Source organism: Mucor mucedo (assembly GCF_025094135.1).
Source record: "Mucor mucedo strain NRRL 3635 chromosome Unknown EV154scaffold_127, whole genome shotgun sequence".
In the NCBI taxonomy this organism is placed as follows: domain Eukaryota; kingdom Fungi; phylum Mucoromycota; class Mucoromycetes; order Mucorales; family Mucoraceae; genus Mucor; species Mucor mucedo.
The window spans coordinates 97,027-119,720 of record NW_026252411.1 but is presented as its reverse complement, the minus strand read 5'-3'; the positions used below and the strand labels follow the sequence as shown (position 1 = coordinate 119,720).

General features: G+C 36.6%; 12 protein-coding genes across 12 annotated transcripts; 4 read left to right on the top strand and 8 right to left on the bottom strand.

Annotated features, from left to right (window-relative positions):
* The first annotated feature begins 2,041 nt into the window (after positions 1 to 2,041).
* On the top strand, positions 2,042 to 3,226 carry EV154DRAFT_555342 (uncharacterized protein). The gene is made up of 2 exons (XM_051605267.1): positions 2,042 to 2,255; positions 2,306 to 3,226. Exons 1-2 carry the CDS (start codon positions 2,066 to 2,068, stop codon positions 2,983 to 2,985), a joined length of 870 nt encoding a protein of 289 aa, XP_051452996.1. The 5' UTR covers positions 2,042 to 2,065; the 3' UTR covers positions 2,986 to 3,226.
* Positions 3,227 to 3,497: 271 nt separating this feature from the next.
* On the bottom strand, positions 3,498 to 4,758 carry EV154DRAFT_555341 (uncharacterized protein). The gene is made up of 6 exons (XM_051605266.1): positions 4,567 to 4,758; positions 4,273 to 4,276; positions 4,111 to 4,220; positions 3,928 to 4,029; positions 3,843 to 3,883; positions 3,498 to 3,770 (listed from the first exon to the last, which is right to left on the bottom strand). The coding sequence occupies exons 1-6, from the start codon at positions 4,751 to 4,753 to the stop codon at positions 3,615 to 3,617; spliced, it is 600 nt and encodes a 199-aa protein (XP_051452995.1). The 5' UTR covers positions 4,754 to 4,758; the 3' UTR covers positions 3,498 to 3,614.
* A 441-nt stretch (positions 4,759 to 5,199) lies between these two features.
* EV154DRAFT_606314 (uncharacterized protein) lies at positions 5,200 to 6,596 on the top strand (the record flags this gene model as incomplete). Its single annotated transcript, XM_051607530.1, has 3 exons — positions 5,200 to 5,224; positions 5,307 to 5,822; positions 5,909 to 6,596. 3 exons carry the CDS (start codon positions 5,200 to 5,202, stop codon positions 6,502 to 6,504), a joined length of 1,137 nt encoding a protein of 378 aa, XP_051452994.1. The 3' UTR covers positions 6,505 to 6,596.
* Positions 6,588 to 7,020, bottom strand: EV154DRAFT_568535 (uncharacterized protein; the record flags this gene model as incomplete). Its single annotated transcript, XM_051606082.1, has 2 exons — positions 6,588 to 6,602; positions 6,688 to 7,020. The coding sequence occupies 2 exons, from the start codon at positions 7,018 to 7,020 to the stop codon at positions 6,588 to 6,590; spliced, it is 348 nt and encodes a 115-aa protein (XP_051452993.1).
* A 1,661-nt stretch (positions 7,021 to 8,681) lies between these two features.
* On the bottom strand, positions 8,682 to 9,032 carry EV154DRAFT_568534 (uncharacterized protein; the record flags this gene model as incomplete). The annotated part of the gene is made up of 2 exons (XM_051606081.1): positions 8,682 to 8,829; positions 9,007 to 9,032. 2 exons carry the CDS (start codon positions 9,030 to 9,032, stop codon positions 8,682 to 8,684), a joined length of 174 nt encoding a protein of 57 aa, XP_051452992.1.
* A 1,525-nt stretch (positions 9,033 to 10,557) lies between these two features.
* On the bottom strand, positions 10,558 to 11,607 carry EV154DRAFT_606312 (uncharacterized protein; the record flags this gene model as incomplete). Its single annotated transcript, XM_051607529.1, has 1 exon — positions 10,558 to 11,607. The coding sequence occupies one exon, from the start codon at positions 11,605 to 11,607 to the stop codon at positions 10,558 to 10,560; it is 1,050 nt and encodes a 349-aa protein (XP_051452991.1).
* An 83-nt stretch (positions 11,608 to 11,690) lies between these two features.
* Positions 11,691 to 12,848, top strand: EV154DRAFT_524105 (uncharacterized protein). The gene has a single exon (XM_051603175.1). The coding sequence runs from the start codon at positions 11,789 to 11,791 to the stop codon at positions 12,839 to 12,841; it is 1,053 nt and encodes a 350-aa protein (XP_051452990.1). The 5' UTR covers positions 11,691 to 11,788; the 3' UTR covers positions 12,842 to 12,848.
* A 30-nt stretch (positions 12,849 to 12,878) lies between these two features.
* EV154DRAFT_568531 (uncharacterized protein) lies at positions 12,879 to 14,814 on the bottom strand (the record flags this gene model as incomplete). The annotated part of the gene is made up of 8 exons (XM_051606080.1): positions 12,879 to 12,978; positions 13,035 to 13,444; positions 13,507 to 13,547; positions 13,608 to 13,996; positions 14,064 to 14,391; positions 14,462 to 14,543; positions 14,601 to 14,650; positions 14,727 to 14,814. The coding sequence occupies 8 exons, from the start codon at positions 14,812 to 14,814 to the stop codon at positions 12,879 to 12,881; spliced, it is 1,488 nt and encodes a 495-aa protein (XP_051452989.1).
* Positions 14,815 to 15,573: 759 nt separating this feature from the next.
* EV154DRAFT_485955 (uncharacterized protein) lies at positions 15,574 to 17,025 on the bottom strand (the record flags this gene model as incomplete). Its single annotated transcript, XM_051598793.1, has 7 exons — positions 15,574 to 15,665; positions 15,753 to 15,867; positions 16,262 to 16,294; positions 16,342 to 16,411; positions 16,467 to 16,559; positions 16,645 to 16,709; positions 16,873 to 17,025. 7 exons carry the CDS (start codon positions 17,023 to 17,025, stop codon positions 15,574 to 15,576), a joined length of 621 nt encoding a protein of 206 aa, XP_051452988.1.
* Positions 17,026 to 18,281: 1,256 nt separating this feature from the next.
* Positions 18,282 to 19,592, bottom strand: EV154DRAFT_428947 (MraW methylase family-domain-containing protein; the record flags this gene model as incomplete). Its single annotated transcript, XM_051596444.1, has 3 exons — positions 18,282 to 19,140; positions 19,204 to 19,366; positions 19,418 to 19,592. 3 exons carry the CDS (start codon positions 19,590 to 19,592, stop codon positions 18,282 to 18,284), a joined length of 1,197 nt encoding a protein of 398 aa, XP_051452987.1.
* A 122-nt stretch (positions 19,593 to 19,714) lies between these two features.
* Positions 19,715 to 20,570, bottom strand: EV154DRAFT_46622 (uncharacterized protein). The gene is made up of 3 exons (XM_051597722.1): positions 20,523 to 20,570; positions 20,116 to 20,464; positions 19,715 to 20,045 (listed from the first exon to the last, which is right to left on the bottom strand). Exons 1-3 carry the CDS (start codon positions 20,550 to 20,552, stop codon positions 20,020 to 20,022), a joined length of 405 nt encoding a protein of 134 aa, XP_051452986.1. The 5' UTR covers positions 20,553 to 20,570; the 3' UTR covers positions 19,715 to 20,019.
* Positions 20,571 to 20,860: 290 nt separating this feature from the next.
* Positions 20,861 to 22,687, top strand: EV154DRAFT_428918 (kinase-like domain-containing protein; the record flags this gene model as incomplete). The annotated part of the gene is made up of 7 exons (XM_051596442.1): positions 20,861 to 21,335; positions 21,392 to 21,565; positions 21,624 to 21,749; positions 21,806 to 21,915; positions 21,978 to 22,044; positions 22,098 to 22,592; positions 22,650 to 22,687. 7 exons carry the CDS (start codon positions 20,861 to 20,863, stop codon positions 22,685 to 22,687), a joined length of 1,485 nt encoding a protein of 494 aa, XP_051452985.1.
* Positions 22,688 to 22,694: the final 7 nt, after the last annotated feature.

Below are 22,694 nucleotides of genomic sequence, written 5' to 3'. Positions count from 1 at the left end.
TAGTTTAAAAGACTTATCTCAACTATAAATGACTGACACAATCCGACAGGTAGCATATAAGAATTTCATATTTGGTATATTTCCAGTGCGTGTAACAGGGCCACTTGAAAAAATCCAACTCTTTGGGATAGCCAAAAGGTACCCTATCCTAAATGACCCAGAAATTTAAAAGTGGCTGTATGTGGAAATCGATGTAATGATACCGTAAAGAAAGACCATAATGAGATGTCAATAACAATAACAATAACATTCATCCTTAAACTGTGTATATCTTGTAGCACACTGTTCAAGGGAAATTGTAGTTCTTAATAAAGGTAGCTGTGGCACCTCATTGTGGCTAATGTAACCTTCACATATTTTCATATTAATGTTATTTTTTAAATGGGTATGCCTTATATTTGTATAAAGGATGATATGAGATCCAGCCTGTACATAAAGCAAATGATCAGTATTTAATGTAAAGTATCGATAAGAGATATATTTAGGATTATCAAATGGAAGATTTAAGAAGTGTGGATCGAGTCATATATTAAGTAAATAGCGTCAATCACGACACTGTACCTGCGTCTATCATTGTGCCTTATTTTTTCTTTTTAGTAATTCGGGTCTGTGATGGACGGCCTGATGTAAATGATGAACTTATTTTAAAGGGAGAAATGGTCACTTTACCTTCATACAGCTAGACATGAAAAGAGTGTCTGAGTACATGCTAAAAAAGCTATTGGTGATCTAACTGAAAGCATTATATACTAATAACGCATTTGTATACGCATATAAAAAAAAAGTAAGTGGTTATAAAATTGGTAACAAGCTCAAGAAATTTGTTCAACGAGTAAAGCCTTGCTTATTTAGGAGAAATGAGTTACGCAACCCAGCCTTTTCACGCTTGAAGATTGTATTCAGATCTTTTACTCTTTACTGCCCTTCTTGTAATTGCAACCCAGCCTTTTTCTGCCCCCCACCCCCCTCAGATTTTTTTTCATTCCTTACTGCCCTTCTTTTCATTGCAATCCAGCCTTTTCCCGGTCCCCAGATTTTTTTTATTCTTTTGAGAGTCGCTTATAGCGCGACTGGGTTTTCTTCCAGTTTTTGGTCCCCTTTGAGTGGAATGCAGCTTACCCAGTCAGGTGGCTTGGCATGACTTTTAAAATTTGAATAGCCTCAGTCAGACAAAATCTGTTTTGTCTACTACTTACTTCCCTACTATATGTTTGTTATTTACGTTTATCACTAACTTTCTGCACAATGTAGCTTTTTTTTATAAAAGCATACTCAATACATATAGTATCTTGTTGTATGAATTTTACTATTATTAATACTATACGTCCTTTTCATGACTAACAATAATGAAGATAAAGTCCCTGAGAATAAATCTGGCACAATCCACATTACCAGCATTTTTACACTTTGGCAAAAGGTATTAATTTTTGTAACTGCCATGTGTCAGTAAAGTGGCTAAAATTATCAATAAAAATAAATTAGTTATGCAACCTTTTTTTTTTCACTTCAAATATTGAACCACTGTAACACAGTTGGTATGTTTAAATATGCGATTGATAAAAAAAGCAAGTGCGAAGTAAAAGGATCAATTTTGCAGTGCGTTCACATTTTTCTTTTTTTTTTTTGTTTCGATTTTTTTTAAAAAAAAAACAAAAGGCCGACAAGGGCAAGTGCTGTATACACAAATATTCCGTAGTGATATACAAGCATTATTTTGTGAGTTAGCGAAGAAACTCGAAATAGCTATTTTGTGTCACCTCACGTACACGCAACATCTGCATTAAAAAATGATAACACACCGACTGATGTTTCTGAATTTTAAAAAATCAAATATGGATTAAGGTTTGGTGCAGAAAACCTTCTAAATTAAGAATAGGCCAGTTTTTAAGCAGCCGACTGCAAACATTTACTTTTTTTTTTATTTCTGTTTACATTATACAAAAAAAGAATACATACATGGATTTTTCTTAGTTGGTGTGAAGCTTAATTTTCTTTTTCATATAAATAAATAAATATCTTTCCTTTTTGTAAACCTTCTTACATTAATTAATTATAATAAAAATTAATGGATCTTTTAAAGAAACTTACTGATTTGGATAACTGGAACTTTGTTCAAGAAAAAGACAAGGTAAAATTGTATGATAATACAACGGATTCAGTGCTTTTTGTTCGTGGTGATGCAAAGCTGGAGGGTCATGCGTTTACACCAGAACAGATGGCTATTGTTGTTACATTTCTGGGTACCAGAACTCATTGTAAGTCTACTATACATTTGATGCCTATTTTTCTTATTTTAAACTCAAAGGGGATCCATACATTGATAATGGTTACGTGTTTCCCTATGAACACTCTCGATTCGAATCTCTCTTTGTGGCGGATCTGAATACCGTACCGCGTCGTCGCTTGTCTTGTGTCTGTGTTCGAGAGATAAAGAAAGATGTATGCTATATCGCCATGAGCTCAGTGGAGGACCCTCGTATCCCCATGCCAGACTCTGTACGAGCAGATTTGCTAGTGTCAGGCTGGCGTATTCAAAAAACCGAGACAGGTCTGGATGTGAGTTATATCACAAATATTGATTTAAAAGGGTGTGTGTTGGACGAATTGAGACAACAGGTGCCGCTTTGTGTTGGTAAAGCAGTGGAGTATGCTGAAAAGAATGGTTGTCCGCCTACCCTGACGGTGTGTACTGCGCAATGCAAGTACGAAAACTTTTTCTCTGGTCGGAATTCTTACATGGCTATTTTGGAAGGGCCTGGACATTGCAGTTGGATCATTTCGAAAAAGATGTATCCCCTTGGAATGAGTGTCAGAATTAAAGGGGATGTTGAGTACCGAATGGGGGATGAAGAATTCAGCATAAGCGAAATGAAGGGTCGAGTGGAAGTGTACATAAATTGTGTGGGTAAAAAATTTGCCCGGGAAGCAGGTGTGCGTGTATATAACCCAGAGATTTACAAGAAAATGCCACCAATTCATTACTAAATCAGAATCGGTCATTTATTTTTCCGCAGCCAATTTACATGTTTTACCCGTGTGTACAGAAAGGTGGCGTCAACATATGAGATGGGAGAATGCTGAGCGATATTATTTTTTATGTACACACCAACTAAGAAAAATCCATATTTGGAAGGCTTTTTGAATCAAAAAAATAAAGTTCAATACTTGATGGTCAAATAAAAAATAAAGTTGTAGTTACATTGCACCACAGTCTCACATTTACTGGGCACTATGCTTTCTGGCATCAATCTGATGGGTTATGAGTAAAACTTTGTTTACAAGTGGTATAATAAGTCCAACTAATTGAAGATTTAACGGTCTACACTATATTTCGTATGGTACCCTATCAGCATTATCGCCTCCATTGGTTGGCAGCTTACGCCCGTCAAGATTAATAGTAGAAATTGCTGAAAATATTTTGGGTTGTAGGATCACTCACTGGCTCAACCCATTTTTTAAGAAAAAAATAAAAAATTTACAACGAGAACTGGACAGATTTTTTTTTATATCTATTTTTGATCTAAAATCTATTCTAATGTCGCTCTTCACCAGTTGGGTTAGTAACCATGTTCATTCTTAAACCATTTAAACAAGTGCATCATCGGGTATTGGATTTAACTTCTCGTAAAAATCCATACCAACGGTTTTCCTTTTCCAGTGTCACTACATCTGGCTACAATCATGTATAACGAGCAGTACTTGAAATCTTGACAGGTACATGTGTTGTGGGTTGAATCCAAGGAAAGCATATCACCATCGCGCTCCAAAAGCTGAAAATATCAATAATAAAGAGAGGGGATTTTTTCAAACAAAAATTTTAATCAATGACTTGGTATACTTACTTTCAGCTGCCACTCTGACATGAATGAAACCATGATAATGTCTTTTTGTATACATCCAAAGTTTTATAAATAAAAAACCCTGTACCTTCGTTGGTTGTGATCTTGGTGGACCAAAGGTCCATACTTTTAGCGTTGTCCTGGCTCAACATAGCTCTTTTCCTGATGGTTTTCTTCATGGCATAGTGTACTTAGGAATACTTTGATCCCATTAAAATAGGGAGGTTTTCATGGCTGTTTTCATTCAGCATCTTCATCATGGCGGTCTTACCTAATTGGAGTATACCCTTGATGTCAGACCAAAATATGTTTTTTTCAACTTGTTCCATAACAAAATCGGATATGATTCTATTAGAAGGGCCAGTGCGCAAATCTTGAAGGCTTCGAGGTGAATGTCCAACATTTTATTAATGATAGTCCACAGAAATCATACCTTGCTAAAAAAAAAAAAAAGGCTACAGCTAAAAAAAATGCTGAAGATTCGCAGACATCCTCAGAAAATTGAATTTGAACTGATCAGGTATTTTGTTTGCGGCTACGATTGTAGTTGAAAATCTGTGAAAACCATTTTTGATATGCATAAAACCTGTTTACGTTTTAAAACACCCATATATCTATTTGCCTGCTGAAGAGTACTTTAAGCTTGTATAATCTTATTTTTTTGACATCCGTAATTTCCGAAACCATTTGATTATTTATGGAGCTATTATTTCTTTGCGGCGGTCACCAGCAGATGAAGTTCTGTCAATAAAAGTGCAAAGAAAATCCTCTTTTAGTTGCGTTATCCAGCTTTTGAATTCGTCTTTAGTTACGGTCAATTTGATAAATTTCAATTCAGAAATTACAGATTTAGTGTTAGAAGTACGAGCCTTCTTCAAAAGATTAAGTAAAGATCCCGTATTGTTTGTGTTCATTTTTTGTAAGATAACAAAAATTTAATAAATTGCAAGAAGAAGTTCTATCTGCGTTCTGTTATCACACGGTCTTTTTTTTTAAAAAAAAAGCACAACCTTTTTAGTTTAGCCTAATATTCCGCAAAAATAAACTTTTTCAAATAGAAAGCACACGTATACGTAAGTTTCTTGACTCCGAGTCATGTAGAATGTTTGGATATCTTTCCATCAAGATTTTTATTGAAGAAGTGTGCTTTCTTATTAATGATAAATATATAAATATGTGAGAAAAGCTAGCTTCAAATTTGCCTCATCTCCATTTCTGCATGCTTTACGGGCCACGGTATCTCTACTCGTTTGCTATGACGATGAGAATCGGTGTTTGAAACACACCGAATTTATAAAGCAAAAAGGTTTTTTTTTGTTGTCTATTTTTTTTTTTGGTTTTATAAAGAAAATACAATCAAATGTCAGTTCCTAATTTACCACCTCGTGCCATGGCATCGACACACACCCCCACCCACTTCTATCGAGAGCAATACACTTTCTCCTCTCGCACTTCTTGTCCGTTTAGAAATTACGACTGATCATCAACACGTCTTTAAAAGTTGTATTCGGGGGGATGCCACCAAAGATCAGGAAAAACAAGTACTCCAGACCGTCGATGAACAAGATTTAGAAACGATGCCGTTGGATGATATCACCACTTTGTCTCTATACATTTGTCAGTCGTGTTATGCTTGGCTTTATGCCAGCCATAGTTTAACCGAAGCGTCCTTCTGTACTGGAACGGATTACGTTTGTCATCACTATCATGTGCAAGGATTGGATACTTACGGTTGCTGTGGATGTGCGTATACGTTGGCAACCGAGATACGTGATCCGGTTTTGCCTATTACGATATTGAACCGACTCAGCGCAACGCGAGCCCAAGCGAGGACGTTTGCCGATCAAATGCAAGACAAGGAACATACACCCACCATGGCGAGTACATTGACAACCGTGCTTGTGTACATTGAGGATTTATTAAGTGGAGCTTCAAGAAATAGCAATACGCATAATCCTCATTTTTTGGCCCGAATTGGATTAAGTGACGGAAGGTAAGAGTCCTACCCAAAAAAAAAAAAAAAAAAAAAAAAAAAAGATTTTCCCCCACTAACTAAAATAAAAATATAGTCAAGCGTTATTGGAAACGATTGGATTTAGAAGAGGAACGTTTAAAACAGATTCAACAAGAGATTTTGCTCGTCATGGATGCGTTTCGATCCGAATTGGGAGCCACTTCGATTCCAGTGAATAAAGCAGACACAGAGATTAAATTAGAGACGGCGGATATGGCCACGTTATTAGGGATCATATCTACCTTGGAAAACCGATACAAGAGTAGCGACGGGTATCTTGTCGGAGCCTATGAGAAATTAGGTTTGACATCAGGCGCTTCGGATACGCTTGTGAAATGGACTTATCACAAGATGATGGAGGAGTACGCAGTAGACCCCTATGATACCTTAGATGCCTTAATGGTCATAGCACAAGCGACCAAATCAGACCTCTTACAGACATTGATTGCTTGTGAACGTAGCCAAGGAAAGATTGCTAGATCGGATATTGGGGATGCTTATGCCTACTTTGGTTTAACCGATGATGTCGCCGATGACAGATTATTGATTGGATTATATCAATTTAAATTATCGGATGAACCTTTAGAGAAGAATCTACATCAGGATAATCTTTCCATGATTACGATCTCCAGTCTTTCTACTGAGATCTAACATTGGATTTTTTTTGTTTCTATGATTTAATACATCTGCGATACAACAAGGATAATCCATTTGATTGACTACAGAAACAATAGCTAGTATTCTTGTTCCTGCAGTAAAATGCTCCAATGCTGTTTGTTTCTGAGCTGGCCTAAGCTTTCTGTTCTTCAGCAAACATATTCTCTCGCCACCTACAAGCATGTCATGGGTGTGGATAGCAACACACTCCTTTACAACCCACTTCTTACCCTTTTTTGGAAGAATAGCATGGATCATAAAAGGGCAGTTCTTCGAGTTGGCCGAGGTCAATCTCTTGCGTGCTTGTTCAGAGATGTTTGTATTCCTCTTAATTTTGATACCAAAAACACAAGTTAATTGGTAGCAACGGGTAAAACCATTACGTGCAAGTGGTGAACTGTCCTTAACGTAAACTTGGAATCCAAGATGAGTAGCTGCGATATCGCAAGCATCAAGAAACTCCTCTGCGGTTTCGAAAGTGTCTTTTTCTTCGAGAAACTTGGCTGTCATTTTATTTGTTTAAAAAAACGTATTTCCGAAAAAACCGCCCTGATTTCTAGTCAAAAAAAAAAAAAAAACTCCCGTTACGTGATGACAAGAAAATACGTTTTTTTTTTTTTTTTTTTTGATTTTTATTCTATTGTGAACAACCCACCCCTCTTTTTTTGGTTAATATAGGTGATACATAACGCCAAAAATCGAAACTCATTATGTTGTTGTCTTTTATGGTTTGCACTGTCTACTGACGGTTGAATAGTCACGATAGCTTTATGCATACGCCTAGAAATTAAAGAGGATCAGTTTCGTGTTTATTATGTTCAATCCTGTATTCGTTTTTAAACCTAGTCAAGTTACCACATATTTGATGTAGACTCTAAAGAGAGGACTTCACACAGTTGAACAAGGTCAAGATCGTAAGTTTATGACTGAATTTGAAGCAATGCATCGTTGTGTCAACTTTGTTTCTTGCAAATCACAAAAGTATTCCAACAGTAAGATCACTTCGAGTAGATTAAAATAAAAAAGTACTTGAACGAATTGCGATTGGCGTTTTTAACATTTTATATTAACTGTCAAGTGTAGCTTGATATTAAAAACACGCCCTCAGTCGGCATCAAAGCTTCTCTTCAGTTTTTACCTTTCTAAACCACCCTGTCGCTTATAAAGTTCAGTATGAATGTGCTTTCAAGAAGCTTATATTGAATGAAGAAGAAAAAAATGGAGGAAGGAAACTGGGTAGTTCATATCACGGCAGCTGCTGTTGTGAATAAAAAGGCATTTAAAAATCCATATTTCTGTTTCTAATGCACTATTTAGGTGACTCGGTGGGGCATGACAAAAATAGCATACAATGCATCAGCACAATGTACGTGATCCAATAAAACTATCCGATAAATTATTAAATGCTGTGTTTTTAACTAGATAGCTCAACATACAAAAAAAAAACTTGATTTTAATTGAGAACTGTTCGTAAAATAATGAAAAACTACAAGGAAAAAAAATACTTAATAGGTTGTAAAAACCCATTCTGCCATTTATATCTGCCTTATCTTCACTATCACTTTTTTTAAAAATATGTTCAACATGATTGTCAGACTGAGTACAACATAAGAGGATACAACTTGCAAACGCAGGGAAGCCAAATCGTTGATGTGTCATAGTTCTCATTTTATCATCCGAATCCTCGTCATTTCATTCTCTTTTTTATTTATTTTCACATCACTCATATGCTGTGATAGGGATGTGTTGGCAATATAGCTGTTTTAGTTTCATTCAGCTAGCTCTCCCACAGAAGTACTAGAATATTGATTCATTTGACGAAGGTTTATGATACCTATACCCTAGACTTGATAATCCGTCTAGTCGAACTATAACTGCTCCCCTACTATCCTTCCGTTGATCCAGTTCCAACACTACACTAAATCCCAGGCCTACATGTATACTAAATCTCGTTATCCGCTGTAATCTTATATTGCTACTATCGGTAACACGCTGCTTGGACATATGAATATTCCTGGTTCAAGTAGATGGACGTGTAATACCGTCATTTTGAGTGAAATATTGATTAAGTGATAATAGTGGATCCCCTCGTCGTCAAATGATGAATCTAAATAGTCGGTCGAAGTGTTCCTCAATTATGTTACAATTTTCTATATCCCTCTTGAATATTACTATGATTGGTGTATATCCTGTCCTTCCTCGACTTGATCTTCATCGTATTGATCTTTAACAAAGTCTAAAAGCACTTCTAATAAGACGTTCGATTCCACATCCTCGATTCCAGTTGTCTCCACCACACTATTTTGATCACGATTATGTCTATACATCCGAATTTGTTAGCTTCTTGCGTACAAGGCTTTAAACGTCTATCCTTCGATCTCCCTTTTTGCTGGTAATTATATCCTCGTAATTTCGTTCGCCCAATACAAGCCTTCATGGGCAAGCTAATGGGTGTTTTGTTGCTCATGTGTAAAAGGTATTTGTATTTTAATCTACCTAACTGCAGACTGAGGGAATGACATACTGGTGTGGAAGAATTATTATAACTTTTTGGTGAAACGACATAAACTTGATCCCGCCAGCTCGTTGTGTTTAGATACCGTTATTCATAATTCGCAGGTAGAGTATAAACGTCTTTCATTCCAATCATCCACTCATAAACTAGCCATAATAGTGTCGAACGTGAACCATAAAAAACTTAAAAGCTGTAATGTCTTGTTATATGAACGGTGATTCATGTTGGTCGTGCAAATCCGAAAGTGCAAAGGAAAATCGTAAGAATTGATAGTGTCATGGTTGAAACGAATACTATTATTACAGTTTATGACACAACTTTTACGATACCAAGAGTGAGTCAGTAATGCCAAAAGTAATTCCATAAGTTGATTCTTTGGGATGGAAAGGATGAGGGTTGATTATAGGTAGTGAGAATCATTTTTCCGAGCCGGCTTAATTCATGCACCACAGTTTCTCAAAACGAAATTGAACGATTCAAACCATTTTGATTGAAAACCAGCTATTTATGAACAGGCTTGGATTGCCCCTCCACTCTACAGAGGAAATCTTTAAAGAGCAATCCAGCATCAACGAAGAATTAGGTAACAGATTCTCAGGACTAAGAATATCCTGATGAACCCGTCACGAACTAATTCTGGAAAGGTGAAGCCTTCAAAATATGTTACATGTCGTACAGAACGAAGGAATGGATCAAAAGCAATGTTAAATAACAGAGGTGAAATAGGATCGTCTGGTTGGAGACCTCGTTGTTATAAAACTGGTTTTGACAGGTAGCCACCAATGTTGATGTGAATCTTGGTATTAAAAAATAAAGTGCACAGTGACGATAAATTACATCATTTGTAAGTCCTCCCTTGAATTTAAGATCTTGAATGTTAAAAAATTACAAGTTTTTCTGTAAAGAAAAAAACTTGAACTTTGGAACTTGAAATTTGGAAATCACTTGAGCCCCCCTAATCACTTTTCTTAGATATTCATGATGATCCCTGTCGTGAGCTTTTTCTTGATCTAGTCATAGGCCAATACCTGAGGGACGGTTTGGTCCGGTTTGGTCCAAGACCATTTTTTATATAAAACTATCTTTAGCAATAAATCGACCACAAACAAAGCCGGTTCGCATCGGTTTAATCTACATATATGCTTTTATTGTAACTTGTGCATCAAGAATTTGAGTACAGTGAAAATTTTAGCATTAGCAATGGTTTTTATACTGATAGAATGCTAGCGATGAAATCTTCTTAGGCTGACCTGACTGTAAGTCATAAGATATTTATTTTCATATTTGTGGGTGCTTTTTTACAAGATTATACTAAAATGCAATTAAGAAAATACATCATTTATTAACAGTAATAATGCTGAAAATGTTTAATTGAAGGGCCACCAAATAAAAATCAACTTGAGACTACAAGTAAACTTTTTGTTGCACTTAAATATAAAAAATGAAAAATCTGTCTGTAGCAGAAAAATAAATATACTGAACAATTTTCACATCAGCAAATATATTGTTTATTTACAGCTTCTCGCTTCTTTTTAAATGCGGGATTCCCTCTTCATGGCATATAAAGCTAAACCTGCACCTGGACCAAAAAGTAAAGTGTTCCTACAAATAGTTTTCAAACCGGTTTTTCCATCTTCCAACCAAGCCCAATACGCAAACGTACTAAAAATAGCTAAAATATCCCAAATCAACATGTAAGCAACCGGGTTCTCTCCTGTACTTCCAAACGAAAAGAACAAATCCACCCATTGCTTCATGACACCATCGGCTGAAGAGACCGTCTGTAACCATTTAATCCACACCCAATATGATAAAAACGCATTGATACCAGCAATACCCACATATAAGAAACGCACACCTTCTTTCGCTTCCTTTCTCGTCTTGCTCTGCAACGACGATCGACTCAAGCAAGGTACAATCCATTCAAACAACGCATACGTGATGGGAAAATATTGAAAGGCAGCTAAAATATTACGTTGGAAAAGAGACGGGCCGTGTGATACCAGTAGTGCCACCGGTAAAAATTGTCCGAAAAGTGCCGCTAAACCAATGCCAAATGCTTGGTTAGGTTCAATCACAGGCAAAGCAGATTCTTCAGTCACTTTGGCTCGAATACTGGTATGATTCGTTGAGGAAGTCTTCTTATTGGGTTTGGAAAAATGGTTACGTAGGGTCCAGCCGTAAATGGGTAACCAAGCCAAAGGTGCGATGACGCCTGTGCCAATTACGTTTCCAAAAAATACCATAACGGGTGCCAATAATCGATTGTTATTAAATCGGACACGTTCAACTGACATGACGGCATAAGAGGTGGTAGCTAAACCAAGCAACGTAGCTGTTAAAGGGAAACACAAAGGATCATTGATTGCTTGTGAGCAAAAACGGACAAGAACGCAAACAACGCGATCCAAGACAGAGTTACCAGGAGCAGAATATGTCTCTAGCAAAAGGTGAGGGTTACGACATTCGGCCTTGTGTAAAAGGTTAAAAGGTAAAAGAACGTGGTGAAGATGGGTTAATAAAAAGTAACCCAATGGGCTCACCACCAAATAAAATAGTATAGAATTCTTCGTACGAGACATGGAGAAGAAAGGATGATTTTCATGCTGATCGTTTTTACGTTTTTATATGAATTGATTGATAGACATGTTATGCCTTGATTTTCGGTACACCAAGTTCCATATTAAATACGGGCTTGTATTAAATTTCCTTAAAGAGTGCTTTGTTTTATTTAACTTTTTTTTATATATTGCAATTTTATAAATGAAGGTTGTGACAACACTGGTAGTTGGAATTCTACTTTCAGCATGCACCGCATATACAACTATACGAGGTCTGAGACCTTGGGCACCTAAAGTATTGGACATGTGTTTCCACCATCCTGATCAAATTCGCGCCAATTTCACCAATGTGTCAACTACATTAGACAGTCTCGTTTGTTTTTATGTCAAGTACCATCAACAAGCTTTGCATGACATTATAGGTGCACCGCTGAAACGCATCAATATGATGACATTTGCCACTGTCTATGTCCTTATGGCCTTGGAGGGGTCTCGTAAAGGCTTTAAAAGCTCCACCCTCTTAATTTCTTTCCCCGTCTTGGGTCTTCTAGCCAATCTTATTGGTATGCCCATCGTCTTTCTTATAATTTGGGTCCCCCTTTATTTCCACTACTGGGAGTCCCCCAAAAAAATGGACTTGTCTATCACGATGCCCCAAGTGTACGGCGTTTTACTGGGTATTCTTTTAGGTTATGTCTTGCCGAGCGCCTTGATTTCATCACCTTACATTGCCAATAACTCCATGTTAGAAGGCGATCTATTGTGTATCTGGCAAGTATTGCCAATTTTGATCGTACCTTTATTCGGACATATCGAAAGACTCTTTGCGAAAATGGGATCTTCCGTAGACGGTGTGGAACAAGCCGATTTAAAGAAGCGACTAACTGATGTGCAAGGAAAAGATGCTTGCGAACGCACTTACTTGTTACTGGGTGTTCTCAACATGCTGGTATGGTATGGCTCCTATTTAATAATAGCTCACCAAGGTATTCATCTTAAGGATTCGCTTCTGTTGCTTTTAAATGCACCTGGTCAACTTCCTGCCGGTTTGAATTTTACTGAGCTGGGGCAACTTTTGGGCGCACGTACCATCTTGGTGGAATGTATAGCCTTTATCGTTTCATTTGTACTTTGGGCTACATTTCAAAGTGGTCTCCTTGTTGGTCTTGTTGTTGCTGTCGCTACACCCTTGATGGGTCCTGGTGCGGCTTTAGCGTTTTATTCTTACTACCGAGAAGGTCAAATTCCTTTATAAATTATATATACTTTTATAATAAAAACATTTTTTTTTTTTATTCGTGATTAACAGAGTTTCCATTATATGTGGATCTTTTATCCTCATCATCATCGTCCTCATGAAGCGTATTTACACGTGTAGCATAGGGATTACGCCTAGAGAAAAAAAAATGTTAAGAAGGAATTATATCACTTTTAGGTACAAGGCTTACTTTTTAACCGTTGGATCTGTAGATGAAGATTCCCCTTTATCATTTACAGGTTCTCCGCCTAACCTTTGACCTCCTCTTAAACTACGAACAAAAGGCTGTTGTTGTTGATTCTGTTGTTGTTGAGCAACACGAGGTGTGTTTGTGAATAAAGAGGTGAAAATACCAGTCAACATATTAATCAAAGCGATCAAGAACCCGTACACGATATCGAATGCGTTCACGGCATGTTTCATGATACCGACTCTGTTATGAAGAGCTAATGAGGAGGATTTTTTGAGAGGTTTCATAATGATGGTTGCACTAGGACAAAGATCGAGATCTCTTAAAGTTGTATCGTTGTCTTCGTCGGTGAATGCACGTGTAGGGAATTGGGATGAAAGTTTGAATGGTTTACGGTCATCGGTACGATTCTATAACAACCATTATGATGAGTGTTTAAAGACACAAAAAAAAAAGAGGGGAAGGGGCTTACCTGACTAATCCAATCCTTTACATGAGATAAGGTAGTTGTGGCTAATCAAAAATTTCATAGATTATTAAATAAATCGATCAAATTTTACAGATATGACTTACCTTCAAACTTATTGCGGAGGTTAGTACCATTCAACTGACGAATATTTAAATTACTAAATTCACTATTGCTACTGTTGCCACTGTTGGAATGTACTTCTTGCTGTTGAAGATGGGGTAAAGAAGAGCGTTCTCTTTCTCTTCTCTGTGAAGCCATCTTTTCTGCACGATCCGTTGCTATTTGTTCACGTACTTTCTTTCGATGCGCCTCATCTTGTAATTTCTCCTTCTTAATCTTTTCAAAATAAATTTTGTTTTCCTGATCCACTCGACTCTGTCTTGCTTCTTGCATCAGTTTTGCTTCCTCACGTCGTTTAATCTCACGCGCTTTGGCTTCGTTTTTTTCACGCTCCGCACGCTCTTTACGCACAGATTCTAATTGCTTTTGTAACCTATTTTTTTAATAACAGTATCAGTCTCTTTTTCACGTGAATTTTTTTCGTTTTTCGCTTATTTTACTCTGCTTTTTTAGCCTTGACTTCGTCTGTTTCTGTTGTTGGTGTTGCTGTTACTGGTGCTGATGTAGATGTGATCTCTGCGGACGAAGGTGCGACACTGGCCGGAGCAGACGCCACTGGCTCATTGGTTGGAAGAATAGGCGTTCTGCTAGTAACAGGGCTGGACGTGTCGAGTTGGTCAGGTACAGCGGCGACGATAGGAGGTTGACCCATCTCACTCACCTGAATAATTTTTTCAACGATTTCATCACTGGTAATGGTATCGATACCAAAGTCTCTGATGGTACCCTGTTTGATAAAATAGAGAATAGGTACGGTTTGTATAGGGTCTATTATTTTTGAAGGGAAGAAGGGATGAGTATTAATATACCAGCGATGACAAAGATATGAAACGCTTACAAAATTGGCCAAATAAAGTAGCATTTTCTGAAGATTTCTCGAAAGAGAGAGCAATAGCGTGTTCTTGGATAGTTTGGATGACCTACAGGGGAGAGATGTAAGTGTATGGAGACCCGGGATGGAATACTAAGATTTTTACGTGAGATTCACTAAGAGTAGCGTTCAAAGTACTTGTTTTTTCGGAATCATCTGTTTAAGTGAGAAAAAGGATATTGGTTATATTTTTTTTTAAAAAAAAAGGGAGAATCATTCACTAATTTTGTACCATGTATATACACAAGAAATACGCAATTTCTTTGGGCTACAAGAGAAATGGCATCCTGCACAGGACCATCAAACCATACACTAGTCATTTTTAAGTTAAAATTAAAGGAGGGGAGAAAACAACCTGATATAATTCCCATAACGATTTAAAAGGTCCCGGCATTTAAAGTATAGAAAAGAGTCACATCAGACTGAACATATGTAACCAATGATTAACTGACAGCAACAACAGACAAAAAGAGAAAAGAACAGAATAAAATATTTTTTTTTAATTTTTTATTTATTTACAATGAAAGAATTAACAAAATGATATTGAAACAATAGGAAATCTGAAAAAAAGAGAAAAAAAATTAATACTTGAATAAAAAGATTTTAAAAAGTAAAAATATGAAGGAAAAAAATAGAAAATGTGCGCTCAGGATTTATAGGTGTAAGAGTTGTCATCAATACGATTATGCGTGGTGCATGAACGTTCTCATCAAAGCAGGCACATCTTCTTCTTTTTTTCATACATAATTGACATTTCAAAAGGGAAACTATTCACTTACCATTAATACATTTGTTGTTCTAAAGAAAATAAAAAAGAAGTTGTATACGAAAATTCAGGCTTTATAAAAGCATTTCTCGGAAAAAAATTTATTGATTTGAGCAGTCGCTCAACAGTCACTTTTCTTTTAACCCCCAGCCTGAAAAATAAATTTATGCTTGGGAAAATCAGTAATTTCGATCTACGCAAGAGCACCTTTATTTTTTACCATATCTAACATATAATAAACGGGCCCATTTTATTTTTATCATTTCCATCATCACGTTAGTGGTTTTATCTAATTTCAAAATCAAGCTCTTTTTTATATAATCACTTGAGAAATTTTGCATACTCTTGGACAGTAGATAGTAAATTTTTTCAACGATTTCGACTCTTGGGCATTGTTCATGTTACCTATTTTAATTTTTTTTTTTGTTTTGATTTACCCTTTGTTTTCTCTGCAATAAGGTTTTTACCAGTGAATATAAACTGAATACTCACAGAAAAAGGAGTACGTCAATTGTATCTTCGCAGCTTTTATGACAACAACAAGCCTTGTCTCATCCGTTGCAATATGGCGATGTCTGTATGACGATAGCCTATCAAATGGTAGAGTCTACATATTCGTCTTTTCATGTGATTATTCGTTTTATTTATAATCCCTGTCTACACCTTCATTATTTTTTAAGTTTACATGATATTCGGTTTTTTTTTCTTTAAAAAGCGCTTCATTTTTTGATACGTGTTACAGTTGAATACTTGATAAACTTCTATAAAGTTTAGCATTACAACGTGTAAGCCTGGGCAATTTTAAAATTCGGACTGACTGATATTTGTAGGTCGCTAATTGTAGATATATCTAAGAACATAAGGAAAGGCTCAACAAATATCAAGAGTGAGTAGTCACTGACGACTTTTGTGTCATTGGTAAAACATAATTAAATCTCTTATGACTCAAAAACGCGGAGGTTCAGCTTTTGCGAGAAACGGTACTCTTATGCAATGACTACCTTCCAAGTTGGGTCCTCGGCTTTAGACAGGTGCTAATGTAGTCAAACAATTAAACAAAAAAAAAGTGATCAATATGTACCCAAGCACTCGAAATAATTGAAAAAATATGCCCTTCCTCAATAACGAATGCGGATGGCACAAAACTTGCACTTGGAACTAAAAAGTTTAATGTACTAGTAACTTCATGCCTGCGTTTATTGGTACCTTTCAACCCAAGTTACAAAGCAACTCTCATGCCTTTTCACTTGAAAAGCAGTTCCAAAGCAAATGCTACCACCATCTTTGACACAAAACAAGCTTGAAAAGAAGCATAAGATTACCCTGCTAATAATTTATTCTACATAAATTACGCCGATTGCGTTTTCGCCATCACACACCTTACTTTATTTTTAAGTGAGCAACGAGGCCATAATTTTTTTTAGCAGATAACCCACGTTCCCACAAATACTATGTCACAGAATATGATATGGCAAAGGCATCTTACATTTTTCAAAAACAAAACATAACTGATTAAAACAAAGTAGTTTTATAAATAACGCATAGCAAAATTTTAATATCGACAGGATTAACGACAATTATTTCTCAAGCATAATAAGCTAAAAGTTTTAACCAATGTTAAAGGCCATAAATAAAAGCAACCAAGAATACTATGTTGTATAGTAAATGTATTTTTAGCTTTTAGGAGATGTGAATGTTCAAATTCCCTAAGAATTTTATTAAAACCATTTAATGACATTGTTGAGCAACCTTTCACTTCAACCATTTTTAAGTCTTCATACAAAATTTAAGTCAATGCCGTTTAGTTTAACAAGACCAATTTTAAAATCGTTCTCCCAAAAAAAAAATACCGAGAGCTTCGTAAATGACTTTTTTTCACTATCAGTTGATATAAACACATCACTAGTGGGGATCCAGCATTTGGAACGTTATCTAACAGCAGGATAGATGGTGATTTTATAGCTTTATGATTTTGCACCTTTTTGTGGATGAAGTTTTATTTATTTGACTTTTTTCTTTGTCAGAATCAATGCAGACGATTTTCTTTTTAGTAAATATCACATGTTCTCCTATCAAAACATATCTGTTGTTTAAAAATTGTTATAAGCATTTGCCAGACAAATATTAATTTTCGAAACGTATTTACACAAGCCATATTGTGAAATCCAAGAATGTTAAACGAACAATAAGTAGGTATTAATTCAGATATCCTCTATTTCATAATATCCGATAATATCATCAGCAAGTAACTCCAGAATATATATATATATATACATAAACAAAAAAGCTCAACCCACCCCCTATCTGTCTTGTTTATTCTATATATTCTAAAATGTATCATGATATCACAGTCGTATTGCTTAAACGTATATAACTGAGGTTTATGCTAGTATGCCGACTACTCTCTATAACAGAAGAATGACTGTCTCAATTGATTTATGATTAATGATTGGGGATTGGTTGAATTATGTTAAAAAACGCAGACTCTATATTAGTAATCGATTTTTACCAGTTAGCCCCCTTCACACTTAAATCTGCTATCTAAGCTCTTTAGCACGGTCTTGTATAAAATTCAATTAGAACATTCTTCCAAACTATATATAAAAAAAGCACAATACATAAATACCTACTGTAGTTATAAAGCATGTCGTCATTCTAGTCTGATGTTATACATCGGATACCAGGATATATGTTGTATCTGGAAGGCCTCCAATCAAGCTTAGAAGAAATCACAAATTGAAAGCAAGATGCTATAATTACAAGCACACCTAGAGAAGGGGGTTGTCTACTGGACAACTAATAGAAGAGGAGGGGGTCTTATTTCATTTTTTTCTTCACACGTTATTCGGGGGACATGTGCATAGAAATAAAAAGAGCGACCATTCCGTCATTTTTTGAGTTTCTTTGTTATCATTCATTGTCATTGATATTTGAACGTGTTTTATAAAGCGCGTGTAACAAAAATTTAAAGTTTTTTACGCCAAAAAAAAAGGTGACACGAGTTCATTTTATTTGGCACTCCTACGATGAAGGACCAAAAGGTTCTAATGCAGGCGCATGTGTACGCTTTGCAACTCTTAATTTCGCCGACCTACTACGGGGGTTTTCTTCGATTTCTTCTTCGGAGGGTTGAACAACGTGTTTTGTACAGAGTTCAAACGAAGGCACGACCTGGTCTCGTTTGGTTACTGCTTGTTTCAATGTCAATCCTTCAACGTGTCCATGTTTAGTGGCTTTTCGATAATCCCGGTTCGCCTGTCGCTTTAAACTAAACTGGTTTTGATCTGCGTCCATGATGGATCGTTTCCCTGCGCAGTGGTACATAAAATTTTTGGCAATACGGTCTTCCAATGAGTGGAAAGTCACGACGACTAATCTTCCGTTTGGCTTTAATAAATGTTCACTGGACCTGAGCACATTTTCTAACTCTTGCAATTCGTTATTGATGTATATACGGAAAGCTTGAAAAGTTCGTGCAGCCGAGTTTCGTAACATGTCGTCGTTGCCACGTTGCCACCTGGGTTGTGGACAGGCTTTTTGAATGATGGCAGCTAAACTACCCGTGCTCTCAATGGGTTCGGATTGACGTGCAGCAAGAATGGCATCGGCAATCTTTCGTGATAATCGATCCCCACCGTACTTGTAAATGATATCTGCAATTTGTTCTCTGGAAAAGAAATTCACAATCTCATAAGCCGAGATAGATTTCTTTAATAATTCATCTTCCTTTTCAAATTCGGTCGTTGTATTGTTTCTGCCGCGCGAGAACATGCGCATATCTAAAGGTCCGTCTAATTTATATGAAAATCCTCTTTCGGCTGTTTCAATCTGGCCACTGGAAACACCGATATCCATCACAATTCCATCAAAACACGGCACTCTTTAAAGGAAAATCGTGGTCAACAAAAAAAGAAGCCACCTTTAGATACTTGGTTGAACTTACTTCCAATCTCGAAACTCGGTTTGGATCGATTGTTGAATGGTGCCAAATTTACCAAGAACAGGGAATAATCGATTCTTGTATGGTTTTAATTGGGACAGTTGTAAAGCCTTTTCATAGGCAGTGGGATCTTGGTCTACCGCAACCACTTTGCAGTTGTAATTATCTAGAAATCAACATTAATCTCTGTTTTTCTGGACATGTCGAGTATTTTTACCGAGCAACGCTTTTGTATAGCCTCCATCGCCAAATGTCATGTCACAATAGATCCCGTTGTCTTTGGGAGCCATGTGCTTCAAGACTTCAGGTAACATGACGGGTACATGGATTTTAGTGTAGGGTAAAGCTGTGGTGGAAAGACATCGTCTGGACAAGTGTCGAATAGAAAGCATACTGATTATGGTGAACCAGGGGACAAACACTAAAAAAGAAAAAATAAATATAAAGCTTATTAAAGCAACGCCTCTCTTTCATTGGAGTAGAACAACTGTCAAGAAAACGGGCAATATATTTTCCGGGGAAAAAAAAAGTTGTTTATTTTTATAAGACGGATATAAAAATAAGAAAGGGGGTGGGGGGAGGGTTTTAGATATATATAAAAAAAAAAAAGGGAAGAGAGAGAATGTTATCAAAAGAAGACTAGGGATGTGTATGTCGTTCTATTTTTTTTTTTTTTTTTTTGCGCTTTTTTTTCCTGATGAGTTTGATTAAGGGTAGATATGAAAATCTACCAATCAATGGAGTCATGGCAACACTATTAGTCACAATGGTGACAGCGCAAGTAGTCTGTTGCCGAGCGACTCGTAAAAGGCGAAGGATTCAATGTACAGAGACTACATTTGTGACTAATATATATATAAAAAAAAACGTGTGAGAATAAGATAAGAAAAAACATGTTTGTTATGATTTCTTTACCATGAGAATTGGCTCTCTTTCTCTTTTTCTGATTCTTTTTACTTCTTTTGGATATAGTAACGGGCGTTGCTATGACAACAGGTGGTTTTTTAAGACAACTTTTGGGCTCAAGGGTAGGATGTTCTGCCGCTGCTTGTTCTTCATCCGAAGAAGAATCAGTATGACGGGACGAAGCAGAACAATCTTCTTGGATTTCAATAATAATATCCTCGCTCAGCATGTCTTCGTTTAAACTCTTTCGTTGCCATTCTTCTCTACTCTTTTGTTTCGCGGCATCACGACATTCTTCAAGTGTAGGTAAGAGATGGACAATGTTATGGCTCAAGTCGAAACTAACACGACGAGGAAACTACCCTTGATCTTTTCAGTGGGGTTTGTTATTTTTTTGTATATATAAGGAGCCTTACCGCATTGATATTTTTAGGGGAACTTAGCATTGTATATATTTGATATATGAAGAAGAAAAAGAAAAAAATAGGCTTTTTATTTGTTGCCGGTGCTTTTATATCCCATTTTAACATTTTTATCGGACAATAAAAAAGCAATCCCCTTAACCAATCAAATCAGATCAATAACCTTTTTTCTTCTTTTAGTGCGGCTCTTTTTATTTTATTTTTTTACATAGTTTTTTTTCTTTGAAAAAGGGAATGCCAGCCTTTTCTCACTACAATTAGAGATGATGGAATCGAAGCAACATGGGGACATGGAAATATCAGCACCACCACCATCTTATATTTCGAGTCAAATGTCTGTCCGTATCAAATCATTCTTTAGTCCGCCTTTAGCCACCACACCAGCACCACCTTTTGCGGTACCCAATGATTTTGATACCACTTCTCAAAAGGGCTTTAAAAGCAATTCATGGTTTTCTCACACTACGGCCCATGATGACGGAAATAAACCTCACTTGCTGCCCATGAATGAAGACGAAAAGGCCATTCGAAGAGTTGCTTCTGCTCCTAACGCAAAACTCCTCAACATGACTAGACCACCTTACTTGGACAATCATGTTTCCTCCATTTCTTTAATGAACGAGTCCCCACCTCTGCAAAGATTACGTAGATCTTGTAGACGCACTTATTCAAGTAGTAGCATCAAGGTAAAAAACGTGCAGGTGGGACCCTCAAGCTTTGTCAAGATAAGAATGCTCGGTAAAGGCGATGTTGGTAAAGTGTACATGGTCAAGCAAAAGGAGACCGACAAGCTATTTGCCATGAAAGGTAAATTATGACATATATACACAGGTATACAACATAAACTTATATAAAGTAATTAGTGTTATCCAAAAGGGAGATGATCCGAAGAAACAAGATTAAGCGAGCTTTGGCCGAGCAAGAAATTCTGACCACTTCCAACCATCCATTCATTGTTACATTATACCACTCATTTCAAAGCCAGGATTATCTCTACTTTGTCATGGAATACTGTGTTGGTGGAGAATTCTTTCGAGGTAATCTATATAACCTTATTTTATGTATATATTCTGATGGAATTTTATTTTTACATAGCCTTGCAAATGAGGCCAGGGAAATGCTTAACCGAGGATGGGGCCAAATTTTATGCCGCTGAGGTCACAGCTGCCTTGGAATATTTACATCTCCAAGGCCATATTTATAGAGATTTAAAACCAGAGAGTAATGTATCTTTTTTAATATCTTTCTGTGTAACCCTCTAATTAATGTATAAATAGATATCTTGCTTCATCAAAGTGGGCATATCATGTTGACCGATTTTGACCTAAGTAAAGGATCACATCCCCCTGGTAAACCTACCGTTGTTAAATCCAGCTCACCTCACGTGGTAAATATATATATTCGTATACATATATTAAATGTTCGTATAACTCACTCTCATCATGTTAGCCTCCTTCTATTGATACAAAGAGCTGTGTCAATAACCTCCGAACCAATAGTTTTGTTGGTACCGAAGGTAAAACAGGGTAGAGTGAAGATAATTGATGAAAACTGATATTTTGATTCTAGAATACATTGCACCCGAGGTTATCAAGGGATGTGGACATACGAGTTCAGTGGATTGGTGGACACTGGGCATTTTAATATACGAAATGTTGTTTGGAACTACACCTTTTAAAGGATCGGGAAGGAACGAAACCTTTTCACGTATTCTACACTGTGATGTTCAGTTTGGCGAGCAACCAGCACCTTATAAGTCACACGTGTCGAACAACGGAAAGAACTTGATTCGAAAGTTATTACATAAGGATGAGACGAAGAGGCTGGGCAGTCGAGCAGGTGCTTCGGACATCAAGGCACACGCGTTCTTTAAATCAATCAATTTTGCTTTACTCAGACATTGTACACCTCCGATCACACCGCTCGTTCAAAAACCCAATGGCATTGATGCTTTGAATTTCAGAAAAATGCCACCAGAGAATACAAGTTTCGATTTGGAATCGGATGATGTGATGGTCACATTAAAAGCGGATAAATCAAATCCATTCGAGAAGTTCAACTCTAGTAAGTTGTTTATCATTACCATCTACCTTTCTTTACTGATAACGTATACTTCTTTAGTTACATTATATCATGATGGTGATTCCGATTCTGACTAAAATTTAT

Coding starts and splice junctions, on each gene's coding strand:
- EV154DRAFT_555342 (XM_051605267.1), top strand. CDS start 2,066: ATGGATCTTTTAAAGAAACTTACTGATTTGGATAACTGGAACTTTGTT. Junction 2,256..2,305: donor TCTGGGTACCAGAACTCATT/GTAAGTCTACTA, acceptor TTAAACTCAAAG/GGGATCCATACATTGATAAT.
- EV154DRAFT_555341 (XM_051605266.1), bottom strand. CDS start 4,753: ATGAACACAAACAATACGGGATCTTTACTTAATCTTTTGAAGAAGGCT. Junction 4,030..4,110: donor CAAGGGTATACTCCAATTAG/GTAAGACCGCCA, acceptor AGTATTCCTAAG/TACACTATGCCATGAAGAAA. Junction 3,771..3,842: donor TGTCAGAGTGGCAGCTGAAA/GTAAGTATACCA, acceptor TGATATTTTCAG/CTTTTGGAGCGCGATGGTGA.
- EV154DRAFT_46622 (XM_051597722.1), bottom strand. CDS start 20,552: ATGCTAAGTTCCCCTAAAAATATCAATGCG. Junction 20,465..20,522: donor CCCCTAAAAATATCAATGCG/GTAAGGCTCCTT, acceptor GATCAAGGGTAG/TTTCCTCGTCGTGTTAGTTT. Junction 20,046..20,115: donor AAAGAGAGCCAATTCTCATG/GTAAAGAAATCA, acceptor TATATATATTAG/TCACAAATGTAGTCTCTGTA.
- EV154DRAFT_524105 (XM_051603175.1), top strand. CDS start 11,789: ATGAAGGTTGTGACAACACTGGTAGTTGGAATTCTACTTTCAGCATGC.